Genomic DNA, 21,962 nt, shown 5'->3' on the forward strand with positions numbered 1-21,962 from the left:
TCAACAAGAAACATCTGCTTTCATTTTATCATATCAACTGGCCATACAGCCCTCCTGGAAACAAATGACCACAGACATGTCCAGAAATGTCGACTGATAGGTGTGTCCCAAGCAGCCTTTACAAACACCATTCCAGAGCAATCGCTTGGACAGAATAGATCCAAAAACAAAAATGATGGCATGGCAGCTTCCTGAGGCAGAGTGAAAGTTAACCCCCATGGAACCAGCAAGAGAAAAACAAGCCTTATACAAACTGAGAGGGCTCCCACAACCAGAGCCGCATGCAGCTTTAGAGTATGACACACATCACTCTTGGCAATCCTGAGGTGGAGGCCTCAAGACATCTGGATGTTTAGAGCAAATAAAAAAAAAAAAGTTGGAATCTTGTGGTCTTAGAATTTCATTTCCATAAAGAGAGGAATGGTTATAACTGTTCTTCTGTGTATATCTGCAGCTCCCCAAAGCAGCTTTCAGCTGGGCAAAGTTTGTACCTTATACTTGGAAAGAATTACTGCACCCCAAATGCTAAAAGTTTGAATTTTTTAGAAAGAGACTTACATGTAAATCCCAGATCCTAACCTCCCCATCAAGGCACCCTGAAGCAATGAGTCCAGGGATGGTAGGGTGAAAGGTCACACACCAGGGCGTGCGCCGATGTCCAACCAGAGAATGCACACACTTTCCCGTTTTCACCTCTGTGATATAGATATTGTGGTTCACATGGGTGGAAGCCATGAGTGTTCTAGGGAAGGGAAAGGACAGAATTAACATTGGCCAAGACAAAGGAGGACAACCAAAAATTAAGAGCATAAAACAACCAATTGGACCAACTCCATCAGAGTACGGCTAGTTTTCATCTAATCTCACAGCCCTCTCACACAAAGAAGGGTAAAGGACATTGCAGCATCACGCAAGCCACAGAAAATCTGTGGGACCAGACGTAGAGGGTGGGTGAAAACATGAGTGTATCAGCATCTGAGAGCACAATGCTGAGAGGAGTAAATTCCCATTTCAGCAGTCTAGCCCTTACTTCTGACTGAGCAAATCTTTCACTAAAAGGATTAAGACTAAAACTCAGAGTCAGCCAGTACATTCAAAGAGATCTGCCCTTTCAACTCTCCTCTCCACCAGATGAGCAACCATCCCAGGTCAAGTAATATTGGGAAGGAACCTGGGCTCTCTCCTCCTCCCTATTGCTAAGACATTAACACTGCATCATTCAATCTTGTTTTTTGACTATCACTCCCTCTGGGTATGCAGTGAAGCTGGGGACAGCAGAGTTAACACCTTCTGCCACACAACAGTTTCTCATAAACCACTTCCAAGTCCCTGCCCTTAACTTTTACCACAGATGGGCACATTCTTTTGGTGCTCTGCTAAAACTTTGAAGAACCATAAAAAACAAACAAACAAACAAGTGTTAAGTATTTGGGGTTACACAGCTGAAGAGTCATGTGGGCTGCACTGCAGCTTAGGATCCTGTGATCTCAGATCTGCTACAAGCTTGAGGTCTCCCAAGGGGCACAAGCCTTTGTAACTGTTGTTACCATAAGCAGACCATTTAAACACTAGCAAAATCAGTTACCTGTCTGGGCTGAAGGCAAGCAGGAAGGTGGACCGTGGGCTGTCTGGTAGCTCAACTTTCTGGAAAAGTGAACAAACCGGAAAACACTGAGTACTGTCTGGCCGTACCTTCTTCACTCTAATTCACACACAAACAGCATGGAGGTCCCCAAGCAGCATACAACGCCAGCATAGTACCTGAGGAACCAGGCTGAGCCAGATGGAGCACAACCAGGGGTCTCCCAACTCGAAGTGCAATGCATAAAAATATCAATATTGAACAACTGATCAACAATAACAGTACTGAACAAGTGATCTTAAATCTCTACCCTCAAACGTAGCCACAATGATGTGAGCAGCCCACCCACGTATAAATCCCCCTGGCCTGTGACCTCACCTTGCCCTCCCATTTCATCCATCGGGTTTTATCCTCCACCAGCTCCTGTAGAAGCCGCTGAGCACCCAAGGCTTGGGTGCCCCGTTCCCGTCCCCAGAGGATCCGCACAGCGTTCTTTTCTGGTACAACCTTCATGGTTCTCAGGGGCCACGTTTACACCAGGCACAGGGATGAGACACTTCAAGCTCCAAGTCGCAACAGCCAAGAACCTACAGACAGGCCATCCACATTTCAGTTGTCCTCATGGAAATCTAGGTAGGGAAAAAGAATGGATCAAAGGCAGGTTGGTATGGGTGGGAGAAAGAAAGCTTCAAGTCCCAACACACTAGGTTTGAAGGAAGACCTGTCCTCCACACCCATCACCTCTGGTTCCTTTTTTCAATTACCAGACCCTAGATATTCCACAAGTCTACAGCTCAAGAATTTTTAGGAGTTCACTTGTTTTTGCATACTTGCAACCTGGGAGCTAAAATTTCTAAAAGGTGACCTAAAAGGATGAAAAATTGGGCTCGTGCCCATTTTTGCTTCTTTACGATAGGAAGTTAATGAAAGGAAGATAGTCGCTTTAAAAAATACTTTTTTTACATTTGTTTTTACATGATAAAGGTGCGGGTCATATCTTGCTGACTACAGCAGCTAGAAAAAATGCCCATATATCAAGAGAACAAAGATTTAGTTGTTAAAGGGAAAAGATTTTTTTAGTCAACCTATTTAAATCTTTTGTGTTTTTGTTTCTAGAGATATCTGTTCAACTTCAACGGCAAATTAATATTTTGAGTGTTTATCAAAGGCTTCCTCAATTCAATACATATTGGAGCTCACATTCTTTCTGCCTTCTCACAGTTCCTCTAGCAAAACAGAAAGGGCAAACTTGAATTCCTGATACTTTTTAAAAGGAAGAAAATGAAATCTTTCAGGCCTCCTTTATTCATTGTAAAAAAAAAGTAAAAGACAAACCTTTATAAAATGCTGGCAAATCACTTCTGCTTGTGAAAAACAAACAAACAAACAAACAAACAATCAATCTAAATGTGACGCAAATATAAACTGACAAAGAACTCTCTTCCAACTCCACAGAGAGGTACGAACTGCCCCATTAGTCACAATAGTTAGATTCAGTTAATAATTCAAATGCCACAGGTTAGCTACACAAGGCAGCTACAACCAAAAACCCAGCAGGGGTTAGCTACTTAACTATTTCCACTGCTCCCTGTTTAGTGCACACACTTAATAAACTGGAACCGACTCCCACATCTTCACATGCCAAAAGCCTTTGTGGTTAAGGTTAAATGCAGACTTCCTTATCCCAGGTCTTCTCATTGAAAGTTCTCATTGCATCCTTGCCAAAAACCACTGTCTGCAACACAAGAGAACTCACTTTACCTGGCTGTGCCCTGCCACCCCTAATTGTACTAAACAACACATGCGTGACCAAAGGATGAATCTAAGAATTCTCATTAGGAACCCCACTAGATAGAGAAACAAAAAAAGCTTCTAATCTGCTAATGCAAGACTGCAGCTGCTTACACAGAAGAGCTGTCTGAAGATTTCAAGCAAGAAATTTAAACCTAATGAGGTAGAACAACTCTCCTTTGTTAGGGAAAGGGAAGCCTAAATGTTGAATTATTAAAGCTTCAACCTAGCTAGAAGATGGAAGCATTTTTCCTAAGAGAAAGGAGGAACTAAAGTTAAAGGTAAGCTGTTATAAGAACAAAAGAAGTGGCATATTGGGTCAAACCAAGGGTCCATTCAACTCAGAACTCCGTCTCTGACAGTGGCAAGAATGGATACTTTAGAGGGTGAGCACTGAACTGAGTATCTCTAATGATTATCTCCTGTCCGTTACCTTCCCAGGCATCCCCCATCATTGGTTTAGAGATGTCATACGATGCATCTCTGATTATCCTATTTTTGCACTGAAAGTCCCTGTTATTCAGGAAAGGAACTTTTAGTGATTCTTCAGCTATCACAGCAGCAAAAAAGAAAAAAAAATCAAAACTGTTGACTTGTCTATATGAGGGTAGTTAAAACCCAGTACATAAAAAAATCCTTAGATGGAGACAAGACCTCACTCAAAAATCTATTTTTAAATCAGATGAAGAGTATATTACTAACAATCTAGCAAATTAAAGCCCTAAAGAAAGTAAAGCAAAAATAGAAAGAGTATTGTCACAGGTAAAGCAGCCACAAATTGCTGGAGTGAAGAAAACTGTGGAGGAAGGAGGAAGATACTGCCAAATGAGATGTTCAATGCAGAGCTTCAAGGCCTCCTAAACACCAGGCCCTGTTTTCCAAACTTTGGCCAAAACCCTAGTAAAACCTTCCCTGGAATGTTCTATATAATTTTGTCACCCATATTCAAGAAAAATTATTCAAATTGCAACAGAAACAGAGAAGGCCTCCTGGGATGGAGGGAATCAGAGACCCTACACCTCATGAATGGAGACTGTAGCTTGTTCTACACTCCAGAGTTTTGCTGGCAAAACAAAGCTGGCTAAAGGAGTGCTGCCTGTGAGAGGCAGGAGACTGGTTGTGATGGACCAGGCAGTCTCTTCTAATAATAAAGTCAAGTGGTTACAGAACTTCTTTAAGGCGCTCTTGCTCTCAAGAACAAAAACAAAAACAAAAAAACAAGAGTTGCTTGCTACTTTACAGAAACTAACAAAACTTGCTCTGTATATTAGCAGTTACAATTATGCTTACTGAATCATGGATATTCACCGCGTGGAAATGCCAAGTCTTTAGATGCATAATCATTTTCGTGTTGCTATCTTAAGTCATCCTGCCTAAATCTTTACAGTATATATGCATGAAACGAAGTCATTATTAAACAGCTTATGCCAACTGCTCAGGGGGAGGTGAACAAATGTCATTTCATCTACAATAATTATATGGTCTTACTTCATTCTTCAACATGAAAAAAAGACTTAAATCTAAGCTTGAAGGCTGACTGCATGGAAAGGATTATGCTGAATGAGAAGCAAGCTTTCCCTGAACCCACTCTCAACTCTGCATAACCTGCTATCTGCAACACACTATACTCCTTGGTTCGCAAAAAAACACTGTGTTGAAGGAGGTACTTCAAGAAGGTATACACTTAGGACATTCTTGGGAATCTCCTGATTATAAAGACTGGCCTTCTGAAATGGGAGGCAACCACAACATATAATCCCTTTCATAAACTGATCAAGTTCCATCTTAAAACTAGTAATGGGAAAAACACACAGAACCCTTTACTGAAGTATTCCAGAAGCCTCGGAGAATTAAAAAACCTTTTTGTATTTTTGGTTTAATGTATGTTTAGCCAGCTTTTACCTGTTTGCTCTGTGTTAATACCAGGGGTGGGAAATTATTTTGGGCAGAGGGCCGCTTACTGAGTTTTGGCAAGCCATCAAGGGCCGCATGACAGGCAGCCAAGGGCAGATAAATATTAATTTTCTAAATTTTTAGGGGCCTCACGGGCTGGATAGAATGGCCTGGAGGGCCGCATCCGGCCCCTGGGCCACATTTTGCCCACCCCTGGTTAATATTATTGAACTTAAAGAGCTCTTCTTCTCCACTGTGATTCTATCCCACGGTGTTTATTTATGAAGAGTAATCATATTCCCCCTCTCACTCTTCTATGCTAAAAAAACCAAGCATTTACTCTCCACCTATAAGACAGGCCCTTCATTCCCCTGAGCACTGTAGTTGTCCTGTTGTGTTAAAGTTCTGCTTTCTTGAACACAGATTGCATACCAGATTCAAAGTGCATACTAGATTCAGAACTATATCTGCCCAGTGCCTTTTACAATGAAATCAAATACTTCCTTATCTTAAATGAAAATATGTCTCCTGATGCTATCCTACAATCTCATTTGGTCTTTTTCATAGCCACACTGCACTGGTGGCTCATATCCATTTTATGGTCAGCTGCTATATCCAAGTCGTTCTCCTCTTCAGGTGTTTCCAACAGATGAACTACTATCATTGTTGACAATAAATTCTTGTTACTGATCGCTACATGCACAATTAGCACTCTGTGCTGCTGAATTTCATTCTATTACTACTTATGGGCACCCAAATCTTCCTGTACAATATCCTAATTCTTCCCTCCATGGAAGATGCCTCTCAACTTCATGTAGTCAACATCTCATGCACCAGTTCTAAATTCACAGATTACTGGACTGAGGTACCATCTTAAGAACGCATGTTTTACACTGCAACAACTTCTGTGAAGCTTGGTGTTGCCATATTTCGGGGTCTTTTACCTCTTTAATACCCCTTGTACAGGACCTTTTGCTTCCCATTGTCCGAAAGAATGTAGTAGGTCTTGGCAAACTGGTAGGCTCCACACATTCTGTAGTGACCCAACGTACACATTTCAGCAGAGCTGGAAATCCTTCAAAAAGCAAACAAACAAGTATTGAGCGCAGATGTGATTCTATGAACTCCCGAATATCCCCCGTTAGCTAGCCCAGTGAAGAAGTGCAACACTTTCCTGATTTGGCAATTGCCAAATATGGTGGTGGGGCAGTCATTTTTGAGGAGATGCGCCAGATACGTTTCTAGGTTCTATTTTTCTCATATCTAGTATATACGGGTGGTCACTAGATATATTCACTGGCTTTACTTACAAAAAAGGAGACCCTTCTCTTCCTCAATACTGAATTCACTGTTTATGATTTTCTAAACTAAGCCAAATCTTGTAGATCTTCATCAACATTCCCACCACCCTCAGACGGCTGTTTAACTGAGGAAGGAAAGTAGGACTTGGCACTTAGTCTGTGACTGCACACTGTGAAGTAAGATACTGAGTATGAAATATATTTACTTCAACACACCATCCATCTGACCCTAAAAAGCCTTAGAGAAAGCTTGTGGGGTTTGGAAAATGTCATTGGCCTCAGCATACTCAGAAACTGCAGGTGAGTGGATCATGCCTGCATGACCAGTGGTAGTTGCCTCCGTAGCACTGGTCTGATTACACCAGACACTCATTAACCTCTCATCAAATATTTTTTAGCTCTAAGAGAGCTAAAAATCAGAGTAAGGAAAAGCATTTCTCTGACTTGGGTGGATTGCTCAAATCAGCTCAACTTAAATCAACAATTTGAATAGAGATTTTTCACTATGCAGAAGGTCTCCATTGAAATTATGGATTTCAATCAAACATTTTCCATTTATACTTCCATTATTTTCTAAACAAAAATGCACTCTTATCAGTCACTGTAACCACCAAAACATGTACATTTATAACTAGACAGAGCCTTTACACTACATTTGGTACATCTTTCTGACATCTAGGAAGATGTACTATAACACGGGCTGGTCATCCCATGATGTGCTGTAACTGGCATGGGCAGCTCTATGTAGTGCTCACGGCAGTTTACAGAGGAAGCCAGGAGAGCTTTAGCAGACCAGGCAGGAGAAAGGGACTATAGTGACATTCAAGAAGTGTGCAGGGCTAGGTGTGTGGCATGCCTGCCAGGAAAGATGGCGCCCACTGCACTTTAATCATAAAAACCATATAAAATTAAGGTTAGACGGGACCTCAAGAGGTCATCTAGTCCAACCCCCTGCTCAAAGAAGTACCATCCCCCAACTGTATCATCCCACCCAAGGCTTTGTCTAGACGGGTCTTAAAAATGGGGATTCTACAACCTCTCTAGGTAACCTGTTCCAGTGCTTCACTACCCTCCTCACAAGGAAGTTTTTCCTTATATCTAACTTCAACTTCCCTTGATGTAACTTGAGACCATTGCTCCAGTGGTGGTCACCTGCCACAACTGAGAACAGTCTAGCTCCATCCTCTTTGAAACTACCCTTCAGGTAGTTCAAGGCTGCTATTAAATCCCTCCTCAGTCTTCTCTTCTCCAGACTAAATAAGTCCAGTTCCCAGAACCTCACCTCGTAAGTCATGTATGCCAACCCTCCAACCATTTAGTTGCCGTACACTGGACTCTCTCCAATTTGTCCACATCATTTCTGTACCGGGGAGCCCAAATTGGACACACTATCCCAGATGTGACCATACCAGAGCTGAACAGAGGGGAAAAATCACTTCCCTCAATCTGCTGACAACATTCCTACTAATGCAGCCCAGTATACTGTTAGCCTTCTTCACAACAAGGGCACACTGTTGGCTCGTATTCAGTTTATTGTCCACTGTAACCCCCAGGTCCTTTTCTGCAGAGCTGCTGCTCAGCCTGTCAGTCCCCAGCCTATACTAGGCATGGGATTGTTCTGTCCTAAGTGCAGGACTTTGCACTTCCCCTTATTGAACCTCGTGAGATTTCTTTTGGTCCAACCCTCCAATTTGTCTAGGTCTCTCTGAAACCTAGGCCTACTCTCCAGCATATCTACTACTCCCCACAGCTTGGTGTCATCTGCAAACTTGCTAAGGATGCACTCCATCCCATCTTCCAGATGGCTGCTGCAGATATTGAACAAAACCAGCCCCAGGACTGACCCCTGGGGCACTCCATTTGACACTGGTGCCAACTAGACATCAAGCCATCGATTACTACCCTCTGAGCCCAATGATCCGGCCAGTTTTCAAACCACCTTACCATCTATTCATCCAACCTGTACTTCCTAAGCTGCTTGGGAGAACGTTTTGGGAAACTAGAAGTGCACTGATAAAGACCAATTGGCCAATACCGACGGCAGATTATTAACCAGCCACATTGGATGATACTGATCTCATAGAATCATAGAATCAATGAGTCGGAAGGGACCTAGACAGATCATCTAATCTGACACCCTGCCCTGGGGGTGGAAGGGGTCATAAGACCCCAGCCAGGTGCCTATCCAGTCTCCTCTTGAAGATCTCCAGGGAAGGTGAGAGCACCACCTCTCTGGGCAGCCTATTCTAGGCTCTGGCCACGCTTACCATGAAGTAGTTCTTCCTAATATCTAACCTAAACCTACCCTCCATCAGCTTATGGTCGTTGTTCCTGGTGACTAGACTTTCCCCAAGTCCCTGCTGGTGGCCCCTGATAAAGTTGTAGGCAGCCACAAGATCCCCCCTCAGTCTCCTGTTGCAGAGACTGAAGAGATTCAGGTCCCACAGCCTCTCCTCATAGGACTGGCCATGGAGGCCCTCAACCATACGAGTGGCCCTCCTCTGGACCCTCTCCAGGTTTTCCATGTCCTTCTTGAAGTGCGGTGCCCAGAACTGGACAGAGTACTTCAGCTGCGGCCTGACCAGCGCCACATAGAGGGGGAGTAAGACCTCTCTGGACCTGTTAGTGATGTCCCTGTTGATGTATGACAGGGTGCTGTTGGCTCTGCCTATTGCTTCTTCGCATTGGCGACTCATATTCATCCTGGAGTCCATCCTGACTCCAAGATCCCTCTCTGCCTCTGTGCTGCTGAGAGGGGCAGCACCTAACCTATAACCATAATGCTGGTTCCCTCTCCCCAGGTGCAGCACCCTGCACTTGTCCTTGTTGAACCGCATCCTGTTCAGATCCACTCACTTCTGCAACCTATCCAGGTCTGCCCGGATGCGGTCCCTCCCTGCCGGTGTATTCACTTTACCCCACAGCTCGGTGTCATCAGCAAACTTGAACAGGGTGCTCTCCACACCCTCGTCCAGGTCACTAATGAAGATGTTGAACAGCACCAGCCCCAGGACCAAGCCCTAGAGGACTCCACTGCCTACACCCTCCCAGGTTGACATCGACCCATCCACCACCACCCTCTGGGTGCGCCCCTGGAGCCAGTTTGCCACCTGTGTGACTGTGCATTCATCAATGCCGCAGTCCCTCAGCTTGCCCACCAGAATTGGGTGGGACACTGTGTCGAAGGCCTTCTGGAAGTCCAAGATGACATTGACTTCCTCCTTCACATCTAAGCTCTTTGTTACCTGGTCATAGAAAGAGACCAGGTTAGTCAGGCAGGATCGGCCTTGCACGAACCCATGTTGGTTACCCCTCAACATCACTTCCCCTGCAGGGCTGTCACAAATGTGGCCCTTGATAATTTTTTCAAAGACTTTACCCAGGATAGAAGTGAGGCTGACTGGCCTGTAGTTGCCAGGCTCTTCCTTCCTCCCCTTCCTGAAAATAGGTACCATGTTGGCCTTTTTCCATTCCTCAGGGACTTGCCCCAAGCACCAGGAGTCCTCGAACAGCCGTGCCAAAGACTCTGCAATGACACCAGCCAATTCCCTCAGCACCCGCGGATGAAAGTCATCTGGGCCTGCCGACTTGGGCACATCTAAGCCCTCCAGGTAATCCTTAACTAGGTCTGAACTAACTGTCGGGGGACTCGCATCCTTCCCGGACCTCTCTATGCTGTCACCCAAGAGCACCCCACTGTCAGCAGACAGGAACATGGAGGCAAAGAACTTGTTGAAGAGTTCTGCCTTCTCTCATAAGTCTGTCACCAACTCCCCTGCCCTGCCTTGTAGGGGTCCAATGTTACCCTGAGACTTCTTCTTGCTACCTATATACTTGAAAAAGGACTTTTTGTAATCCTTAATCCCAGAAGCTAATCTAAGATCCAGTGCTGCTTTAGCCTTCCTCACCAAATCCCTACAAGCTCAGGTCAGGAAGGTGTACTCCTTTGCCCATGCCCCCTTCTTCCACCGCCAGTACACTTTACAAATCCAGTATGGCGTTTCCCATAGTGGGGACGAGCACATCCTGCATGAGGTGTAGGTCCTGTACGCACATCAGGAACCTTCGTGAGTGGCTAGACCTGGCCGACTGCTCCTCCCAGTTGATGTCAAGGTAATTCATATCACCCATGACCACAACGTCCTTTGCACGCACGGCCTCCCCCAGCTGCCTGAAGAATTCCAGATCCAGCTCTTCCTCCTGATGTGGTGGCCTATAGTAAACCCCTACCACTAGTTCCCTCTCCCCCCACCTTCCTTGAAGTTTGACCCACAGGGTCTCAGTTAAGCCTTCCTCTGGTCCCATTTGGAAGGTAGAACTGGTATACTGATAGCTGATATGCAGCCCAGCAGCTTGGAGAGCAGCATCCTACTGTTAAGTCTGTTAGGGGGGAAAGGAGTATTGGGGGGGGCAACCTGAGGACCCCACAGTGAGGGAGTGGGGCAGGGGCAGGCACTGCCCAGCTGGGGTGGTATGGAGCTACAGGCAGCTCATCCTAAGGGGGTTGAAAGGGAGTTGGTAAGGAATGGGAAGATGGGGAGAGGGGTGGCTCTGCTACTGCGTGCACTCCTGGGGGAGGCATGCGGGCATGTGCCCCCCAGATCTGTGCACAGGATAAAGGCAGGGTGCCTGCTACAGGCAGTGGGGCTGGGCCAGGGCTGCACTTGAGCCAAGGTAGGCACCCCAGACAAACCGCTCGCAGGTCTGCCCTGGGCCCCACCCCACCTCACCCAGGCCACGCCTGCCCCCTGACCCAGCCCCACTCGCTCCCTCAACTTGGGGGCCTCAATCAGTCCCCCCATGCCCCTTCCCCCCCTAGAAACTTACTGGCCACATGCAACTCTCCAAGCTGCCGGGCTGCATTCCTGACCACATGAATGCTGCAGCTGCACACATGCACGCAGCATTTATCAGTGATTATCAGCCAAAAAGAAGTTGATTGCCAATAATGTCAATTTTCTTTTTATTGGTGGCAATACAATATTGGCCGATATATCAGTGTGCCTCTATGGGAAACAGTATCTTGCTAAAGTCAAAGTATATCATGTCCACTGGTCTCCCTGCATCCACGGAGCCAGTCACCTCATCCTAGAAAGCAATCAGGTTGGTCAGGCATGACTTGCCCTTGGTGAGTCCATGCTGACTGTTCCTAATCACCTTCGTTTCCTCCAAAGTGCTTAGAAATGGATTCCTTGAGAACCTGCTCCGTGATTTTTTCCAAGGACTGAGTTGAGGCTAACTGGTCCATAATTTCCCAGTCCTTCTTCCCTTTCTTAAAGATATATTTGCCTGTTTCCAATTGTCTAGGACCTCTCCTGATCACCATGAGTTTTCAAAGATGAAAAGTAGTTGCCAGTGGTTCTGCAATCACACAGCTAACAAACACCCTCAGCATCCTTGGCTGGATTGCAGTGGTTCCCAGAGTCTGGGGGACACCTGAGGCCATGCTCTGCAGCTGGGCCCTTGCACTGGGGGCGACTCCACCCTGCTCACGCAATGCCTGGCATGCAGGGAGGCAGAACCCAGAGCTGGGAGACCCCCGAGCCCCATGCCCTGCACCAACCAGATGGCATCCCCTTAGAGGCTGGATGGCTCCAGCTCATCCCCAGAGCTGCACAAGCCAGGCCAAGCCTCACCTCAGGTGCCACTAGGCACCCCCACCCCCCGGCTATGGCCCAAGTCTGCGGAGCGCAAGAGAAGCCCCCGCTCTCTTACAGCTGCCACCTGGTATTTACTGTAAAGCAAAAATAAAAAAGCAACTTTTATGATTATTAACTATATTAATATGCAGTGCACCCTGCCATATACCACCCCCATCACCCAGGTTTTGTTTTTCTGGCATGCCAGCACTCTGCCACCTTACAAAGGTAGACATTGCAGGTTTTTTGGTACTCTGACCAAAAAGGCTTCTTACCTCTGAACCAGAAGGTAAATCCTGGCCAGGTCCCAGCACACCAGAGAAACTAGCAGTAGAAAATCTATACCCTTTAACTTTTGGTGTCTTTAACACTTTTTCCCTTCAGCTCATTTTTAGACCTCTTCAGACTGAGTGTTTATGAGTATTAAAAAAAGTATTACATAGCCCAGACCCAAGTCTCCATGCCAGCTGTCCTCAAAGAAGTCTTAAGAATCCCAAGCCTCTGAGAGCACAGCCAACCCAACTGTAATTGCCTCCTTTATAGAGTCTAAACTTCTATTAATGTCAGAGAGAATGCAGAACAGGAGACAGCTAAAGGCCTGTTACACCCCAAGAGAACATACAGTGAAAAAAACTTTGTTGCAGAAGACCAGTGGGAATTAAACAAGGATTGGGTTAACTTAACAAGTGCATGCACCATAGGCAAGCATAGAAAGGAGTCAAGAATACATCATTGTGGAATAGAAGCAGGTAGTTTATAGTAACTGGAGAACTTCGGCCTGTTACACAGATTGTGGATCTTGATCTTTCCTTTTCCATTACCCTGATTGCTGTTGGTTCTTCTCAAGGGAACAGAGCTGCATTTGGGGGGGAAGAAAGATTTCAACCATATGTATCAGCCAAGTACAACTTCACACTATTGAATTCTGTACTAGGCACCCTAAGAAGGAAAGTCACCTCTTCTGGCCTTATGTTTTTAAAATGAAAATCTCCACTTTCTACCACTCCGAAGGGCTTGCTGATCACATGCCTCTTCAGCCGCCAAAAGCCTTCCCGAATGAAATCAAGTGGAGAGAGCGGGATCATCTCCACCAATAAAAAGACTGCAGTCAGCATGTTCAAAGAGGTCCCTATGTGGAGGGAAGAGACAACATCAAAAGCTATCCCTGAGTCCTGGATACCAACCGGAAGCCACAGAGAGGTTTTGCACAAACCTCCCCAGGAAAGCATCACTGACTATGCCATTACTGGCTCCTGACCTACAAAACTATCTCCACAAAATTCACAATTCTAGGATGTTTTATTTGTCCCATCAGGTCAGTATGCTTCCAATGGTCCTTCTCCAACACAGGCAGAGAGCATGCACCACACAAAATGATGAAACTCTTCCTGCACTGTTCAAGTTAAATGCCATGCTGCTGACCTAAAAAGTAACAGGCACCAAGAAAAGACTAGTTTAGAACAAGACTTTGTTCAAAACTTGGTTCCAGGCTCAAAGCATAACACTCTCCATCCCAGAAGGTAATTCTCAAAGAACGACAGGTTACAGTGAGAGTAGCGTCATATAGGGCTAGAAAAAAGTATTTAATCTCCACAATCAGATGCCACCTTGATACTAGAAGGACGGGTTACTTCTACTGAGGATGTAGCAACAGATGCTGCTAGCTCTTCAAAGTCCTTCCCTCAGCCACCAAATATCCACTATGTTTTGCTTAGAACTGAACACAAGTCTGACCTCTTTCATCAAGGCTTTATTTCAAAAGGACAACAAAAGACCACCATACACAGTCGTGAGAGAGCTTGGTACTACCAGGGATGTCTTCAAGAAATCTTCAATATCAACTGACAGAAGAACGAACACCAACATTCTGGCTCCAGCAAACACCATTCGCACCAAAGCCATTTTTATAAAGCACCACCTCTGCTGGACAGAACATGTCATAAGAATGCCTGACAAAACAGGTCCTATGTTCTCAGCTCTCTGATGGTCACCAAATCAGAAGTAGGCAGAAGAAGAGGTTCAAAGACACCTTGAAGGCTAATCTGAAGAAATGCAATATTAACATCAATACCTGGGAGATTCAAGTATGGAATCATTCCCAATCATGTCATGAGGTACCAATCATTTCAAGCAAACTCATCTCATTATGGAGGTAGACAGATGAGAAACTAAGAAAAAGAGCTATGACCCAACAATCAGGATCTACTCCTTGCTCCTGTAATTATTTCCATGTCTGCAGTTGAATATGCAGATCTTGAATCAGCCTCCTCAGTTATCTATGGACTGAGAAACCTTGCATAAAATTTAAAAAACTGGAGAGATTGTGATAAAAAAAAAACTGGCAAGCTCTTACAACCACAGATGAAGGTCCAAGAGGAATAGCAGGTGCCCTTCATAATATTCACAAACCTATGCAAAGTGGTGATAGTGGGGAGCAAAAATAGTGTAACACAACTCTGTCCATTCCTACTAGGTCCAGTAGGCAAGAACCTAGGATCCATGGCTCCGAAGAGATCTCCAATTATCAGCAGCATCTTTCCCAAACTGAAGCCCAACTGAAAGGATCAGGAATGTCACATAGAAGAGGTGCTGCTTGAAGGAGCCTCCACAATCTTACCTGGCCTTATCTAAGGAAGAAGTGAGGCAGCTGTTGGCCAAATCATTTACTTCAGATGCTAAATCAACATGTATTTAGTAATACTGGGAAACTGTTGTCTTGAGGAATGTGTTGAGTAGGAACGCAGCGTAACTTAATGTATAGAGCAGTGAACCTCATGGAATCTGGGTTAAACCGCACTAAACTCCTGGGTTCCCTGAAGCTAGTCACTTCCCTTTCTGTGCCCGTGTCCTCATCATGGGAATGACAACACTAGCCTCCTTTGTAAAGTCACCAGAGAACTAAAAAAAAAAAAGCTAAGCATTACTACCCTGATCAGAAGTGAAACAAATTTCCCATAACCTTTCATTAATTAAATAAGGTATTAATTCATTTCACAAAGTGGCAATCCTTCTGGTCCTCTCCACACCCCAACATGCCAGACAGGAAGAGAACATTTCCCTTTCCTGCATGGATAGTGTTGAAGAGTCCAAGCAAATCAGAGACTGTTTATATTAAAGTAATGTGACAACTGCTTGCAGAATGAAATCTCTAGTCAAAACTATGCAAAGTCAGTCCAGAATGATAATGCAACCCTTTATCCAGACAATTCCACTAATCTAAACTTTGCTGCTGTCATGGAAGAAGTAAAGGGCGTCTCTACATCTTTCACTATTGTGCAAAGATCACACAAACTCTGGAGGCTGATCAGCTGTGTAATCTGCATTCAGCTTAATAACTCTAACCCTCTGTCTTTCTACTTCATCTGCTGCATGTCCCCTATAACCATATCATGATGCTTTTGCAGTCTGTTCTCCTTCCTTTTACTGAAGAGAGCTCTTCGAGGGCTCTAATGTGACACTTAGATATTACTTTAAAGAGACCTGTGCTTCCACTACAAATTCACTACAGTATATCTTAAGCAGGGATTTCAGTGTGCTAAGCAGCTAAGCCCAACTTCTCCCACAAATGGATACAACTCACAGAGATGTAATGGCTTGCTACACATTATGCACCAGCAGAGCCAGGACTAGATTATCAGAATTTCACTACTCTCTAGCCCAGGCTACACAGCTTCTAGGTACTTAATTAAACCATTTGAGATGAACAGTAACATAAGAAACTTTAAGCACTGAACACGTGTAAGTTTCCACCACAGTGCATTGAGAGCCACACTGACATTTTCACCTGTGTCATTTTAAACATTCCTACAACGTTCCCTTGTTGACCTACATCTTGTAGTACAGGATGTGTCAACAAATCCTACTGTTTAACCTTCACTGTCTATCTCATGCAATATTTGTACTATGGATTTCATTGGAAAAAGCAATAATTTGGGACAATTTTGGCCACTGACTCAGGGATCTGAGAACATAATCAGCTGTCACACAATATTACAATGCAACATCACCAAGATGCAGGAGTTGGGGAACAGGGTGAAGGATGCATAACTGCCACAGCGTAAAAGGGATTTAAAAAACAAAACGAAAAACCAACAGATCATGAGACCAAGCTTCCATAAGGCAAAAAAAGGGACTTTCACTGAAGCCACTGAAAGGTCAGCTTGTGTGGAACAAAATAACTGTGTCCAAAGTTATGATTGAGAAGGCATTTTCATCCAAAGGCCCTGCTTTTATACTTTTAGACATTCAAAATTTTCATGACGTATTATCCTGCTGGCTGAAGTTTTACCTGATTCAGCCCAGAGAGATTTGGCATGTTGGGTAATTTTAATTCTGCCAGTATTAAGTTATCCAAAAAAACAAAAAAGGATTCATTTTTGCTTCTTTAAAGGTTAGGTTTAAAAGATCTTGAACCTTGTCAAAGAGCAAGTTCAAGATAGCTCATTTAGGCAAAGAAGTTATAACAGCTGCATGCTGCAAGTTTTTAATATATCACGTGCACTGCTCCAAAGTAATATGTACCCTCAACCCTACATACTTCATTCTCTGAAAGCTTGTTCCATGGAAAATGACTATTGCTTCATTTTTACAAAAGGCAGATTCAGAGCCAAAACATGCTTGAATTTAAGTACACTCAGAAGTTAGTGTTGGCTTCAGCAAGCATTAACCACCATGCTGCACAGAGATTAACAGCCCATCCATCAATACAAAATACTCTGAGAGCTCAAGAGGTTAGTCGCCAAAAGAACCCTCTTGCTTCTTCACGAGTTTACATCCCGAGTCAGAAGAATATACAGGCATACCTCGTTTTATTGCACTTCGCTTTATTGTGCTTCGCAGATATTGCGTTTTTTACAAATTGAAGGTTTGTGGCAACCCTGCGTTGAGCAAGTCTATTGGCGCCATTTTTCCATGATGGTTAGCATTTTTTAGCAATAAAGTATTTTTTAATTAAAGTATGTACATTTTTTTTAGACATAATGCTATTGCACACTTAATAGACTACAGTATAGTATAAACGTAACTTTTATATGCACTGGGAAACCAAAAAATTTGTGTGACTCGCTTTATTGCGATATTCGCTTTATTGCGGTGGTCTGGAACCGAACCCACAATATCTCCGAGGTATGCCTGTAGTGGCCTTTTGCTTGATATACAAAAAAATAGTGACCAATACAAGGATTGAAAGTATTAAATACTGAATACATGTTATCTTAAGACAGAAGACTATAAATATTTTCCAGGCAAGGAGCAAGAGTTAGATACCAGCAGAAAGATTATGAGTAAATGGAAGAAAAAAAGATACCAAGGAAAGTTGAAGGGTACCAAGTGAAGGACTGAAGAACAGATTAGACACACTTGTAAGGAAAATGAAATGGGAAAATTCTTCAAAATTTACATGATCAGATCAGCTGACCAAATGGTCTTTTCCAGCTCTATCTACCATTAACAACACTAAGCATTTGCATAGCAATTTCCAACTCAAAACAAACTTCATAGACCTTTGAGAGCCTCAACTGATCAGTGGGGTAATGGACAGGGACAAAGGAACAGTCCCAAAGCCATAAAGCAAGTCACTGCTGCACTGAGATCAAACACTACAACTCATGCTCCCTCAAAAAAGTAAGAAACAAGGGGGAAATAAATGTAAATGGATCCTAGAAGAGCTTGCTGTATGAGATAGAGAGGTCAAGAACTTCATAATACAAGGCCCTGACACCACAAACACTTAAAAATATACCAAATGCCATAATACAGCATAGTGCCATAGTCCGGGTCTATTTAGTTCATTATATCTCAATTCCAACAGTAGCCAAAAAACAGATGTCACCTTCCAATTTCAGTGGGACAACTCACCATAACCAGGTCAGCATATAAGGGTTCACAGGATTCAGGCCTCAATCAACCATGTTTTCTGGCTTCAAACTGAGCCCAAGGCATGTGCTCCAAAAACAGCACAAGAAAAACAAACTGCAAGCAAGCACCTCACTTATACCTGAAGAGATGGGAGAAAGAAGGCTTGATCTTGGGACAGGGAAATATATCAAATTCTACTTGAAATCAACAGCACAGAGTGATTGCTTTGTTTAAATAACTGTTGTTGATTGGAATAGCACATTTCCCTTTCAATCCCTCTTTATGCTCATCTTAAGTTCAGCCAATAAGCCTCACCTTACCCTGGAATTTCTGACACTGGGTCTCAATCCGGAAAAAAAAAAGTGTTGGAAAAATTTTTAATCAGAGAAGCAGTTTCTGCAACATGAGCCTTACAGGAATTATGAAACACAAAGGGTAAGTAGTATATGGTGGCATATAACAACTCTGCCCCACTAGACATGTAGCACTAGGTTTCTCTCTGGTTGCACAGACAATGCAGCCTCACAGAAGTGATAACATCCAACAGTACAGCTGAGAGCTTAAAATCTCATCTGAAGATTCCTCATGGGTTAAGACAACACAACGGTTATGACAGGCATATGGATTACGATGACTCTCCCCTCCTCACCCAGCTCCAGTACTCCATACCTCTTGTAAGCTACAAGGAATAATACATAAAAATTAGAAACTCCAAAGCTTTATTAGGCCACATTATACCCACGTTCTTGTGTACCAAGACATGATTGCTCTTGTCTTCTCCCTGGGCCTTTATCTACTCCTGTTTTAAAAACAAGCCAAGTGATGGATCTTCATTAAGACAGTATTTCACAGTTTAATAATCTAAGCATTAGAAAAGGCTGCCCTAACATATGCCCTTCCCTTTCACTCAGTTTCAATCTCTTAGCCCCTTTCAAGGATCCCTAAACCATTCTCTCCAGTCTCTTCTTATCTGGGCTCATATTTTAATCTAATCTAATCCAATCTAGTTTCACTGGCAAGCTAACACACAACTAAGAATCCCAAGTATGAATCCCATATCTATTACCCAACAGAATTTTCACCAGACCTACAATAATATAGCCTCAATGAAAAAGTAGTAGCAGAGCATATTTATTTAAGTGCTCCAAATCCAGTGAATTCTCTAACTACAATATTAGCAGTATAAGGTTCCAGAGGGGTTGAAAGAGGGGGAAGGTTGAAAGAATCCTACAAAAGAAAGGAAGCAACAAGAGAAAATATTCAAATCCATAAATACATAGGTGACTGAAAAATTCTGACAGATCCAATGCAATAATCCACAATTCTGCTATACAGAAAGCAAGCAGCAACTTGATGACACAATTTTGCTTGACCTACTAGCTAAGAGCCAACTGGCAGTTATTTCTAGATACATAGCAAACAACAGGCACCTATACTCTCATGATACCACAGGGTCAGATGCTATATGGCATATAGAATCTCATGAAGTAATTTCTTGCCTATGAAAGTTCATGCCTTTCTAAACCACTTAGTTACTAAGGTGCCACCATTCCCTGCTACCTACTAATGGTTCTGATAGTGGATAACAGAACTACTATACACAAGAGGGTTTATCACTGACAGATTTTAAAAAAAAAGGTTTATTACTATTTGTGACATGCTAGTGGATGAACAGTCAACGCTATGTTTGAATTTTAACAGACTTTCAAACCCTGTCCCTTCTCTTACTCAAAACTGATTCAAATATGCTTAGATGTGACCTTATTACATAAAGAAACACCAAGGGTGGGAAACTAAATTTAAAAACAGCAATGTAGTGAACTAACAGTGCCTAGTGATACCACAGGATTCCTGTCAAGTCCCTTTTTAACAGCTTCAGCAACAATTTGGAAGAAGGGTAGGAAGAACAGTGAAATCTACAAACTAGGAGGAGTTGCAAGTAGCAATGAATGCAGCAATACATGTCAGATTCTTATATAAAGATCTGAATGCCCTTCTTCATGGAGAGGGCGACAGAGAACTACATCTGAAAGGGCAGGACCTGCTCTAACTGGAATCCCTCCTGAAGAGCATCTACTGTAGGGGTGGGCAAAATGCAGCTCGCCAGGCCATTCCATCCAGCCCATGGGACCTCTAAAAAATTTAGAAAATTAATATTTATCTGCCCCTAGCTGCCTGTCATGCGGCCCTTGATGGCTTGCCAAAACTCAGCAAGTGGCCCTCTGCCCAAAATAACTGCCCGCCCCTGATCTACTGTCATGATGCCTGATCTACTGTCATGACGGCTGTAAGGCTCCTGATTACAGCTAAGGCACAAACATTCAAGGACACTTTCTTATCACAAAGAAACAGTATAAAGAACAAAATATTGCTGTTGTCAGTTACTACTTCACTTCTGTCACAATCTCTCTTCTTTGTTAGCCTTTTACCTATTTTTTAAGACAAGGCCTACAGGTCTTATGTTTAGGAAGTGACTAACGCCCCTGAGTCAATCAAGACAAATGAAAAAAAGCTCAAAAAGCACAAGAATCTAGATCAGTGATTTTCAACCTCTTTTGTACCAGGACCCATTTGTAAACATCAATGGCCAGGTCCCAACCCAGTGCCCCAGTCTTGACCCTCTGTCCCCCACCCCCAGGCTCTCAGTGCATGGGACAGGAGATGAATGCGTGGGGCATTTGGGGGGGGGATTCCAAACTGCCCCGGCAAGCTGAAGCTCTGCCAGCCTGCAAGGGAAAAGCCATGGTTTCCCACTTTTTCCTCCTTTGAAAATGGATCAACAAGCTTTAAAAATGGATTCTTCTTTAAAGTTTGTTCCCAATCATTTCATACACTCTTGCAACCCACTTTTGGGTTGCAATCCACAGGTTGAGAAACGCTGATTTGGAAGACTGATTTAGAAAAAATAAAAAAATAAAAATGTTTTAAAAATGGTATGCAACCAAAATGTTAAGGTGACCAAGTATTACAGTATCACAGCACCATCTGTAAAAGAAGTAATATTCTGCAATACACATTTTCAATACTCTGCAACCAACTTAACCTGGAACAAGGATGAAAGGAAGATACAGTGACACTTAAATCAAGATATAAAGTTGCCTTTTGCCATATTGTGGGCATCTTAAAAGCACTACAGAGGGAGAAAAAAAAAGGATGGAAAGAACAAAATGTAAAAAAAACATTCATTTGAAGTCTAGGATATTTTCAGGTCCTACACTGGCTCTCAAGCCCACCTGCCAGTTCTACAATCAGCTTGTGCAGAAGTGTCTGTTTCTCTGATTTCTGTCTCCCATTCTCCAGTCACTGGGACATACCGCTGGAGGGGAAACTGACCATTTGGGAAAACTCAGCATGCTACAAAACCTAGCAAGTAAATTAGAGAAAAAAAAATAATAATATAGAGGGCTAGAGTGATTCCCTCCCTCCCCCCTCAATTTCTGAAGACTCCCAGGCACAAACCATCCCAACAGCAGGTGACAGGCCTCCCGGCAGAAACATGAAGTCTCTTCCTCAGACAGCAGGATCCTTTCACACCTACAGCCCAGGATTAAACGGTTTACTCCCACTTCCTTCTTCCCCCTTGCGTCACATCCCCGGGCTCTTCTGGAGAGGCGTGCTCCTGCTCCCCTCCCCGGCCGGGCCGGGGCCCGGGCCTGGTGCGCTCCTAGGCGAGCCCCAGCCCCAGCCCCAGGGGAGCTCCGGCAGAAGTCTCCAGGCCCGCGGGACACGGGCTTCGGGGAGAAGCCGAGCCCCGCTGGCCCCTCTCCCGGCGGTTGCGGGGTCAGCAGGGCGCGGAGCTGCCCCCGCCCACGGCCGCCAGCACCGCACCGGGCCCCAGCGCCTACCTGGTGCGGGCCGGGCCTCGTCCGGGGAAGCAGCGCGGCCTCCTCCGCTGCTGCT

General features: G+C 44.1%; 1 protein-coding gene across 6 annotated transcripts in view; it reads right to left on the bottom strand.

Moving 5' to 3' along the window:
* Positions 1–21,962, bottom strand: part of AMBRA1 (autophagy and beclin 1 regulator 1) — a 182,808-nt gene extending 160,846 nt beyond the window's left edge. For 5 of the 6 annotated variants that reach the window (XM_019551610.1, XM_019551609.1, XM_019551608.1 and 2 more), the window contains exons 1-4: positions 21,908–21,962; positions 1,961–2,211; positions 1,586–1,644; positions 559–742 (exon numbers count right to left, since the gene is read on the bottom strand). In XM_019551610.1, the coding sequence (XP_019407155.1) occupies positions 559–742; positions 1,586–1,644; positions 1,961–2,095 (378 nt within the window). In that variant the 5' untranslated portion in view covers positions 2,096–2,211; positions 21,908–21,962. Of the gene's footprint in view, positions 1–558; positions 743–1,585; positions 1,645–1,960; positions 2,212–6,210; positions 6,342–21,907 lie in introns of all 6 variants that reach the window. The other variant, XM_019551606.1, reaches the window with a different exon arrangement.

Source organism: Crocodylus porosus, unplaced genomic scaffold, assembly GCF_001723895.1.
Source record: "Crocodylus porosus isolate Cpor-Errol unplaced genomic scaffold, CroPor_comp1, whole genome shotgun sequence".
Lineage (NCBI taxonomy): Eukaryota > Metazoa > Chordata > Crocodylia > Crocodylidae > Crocodylus > Crocodylus porosus.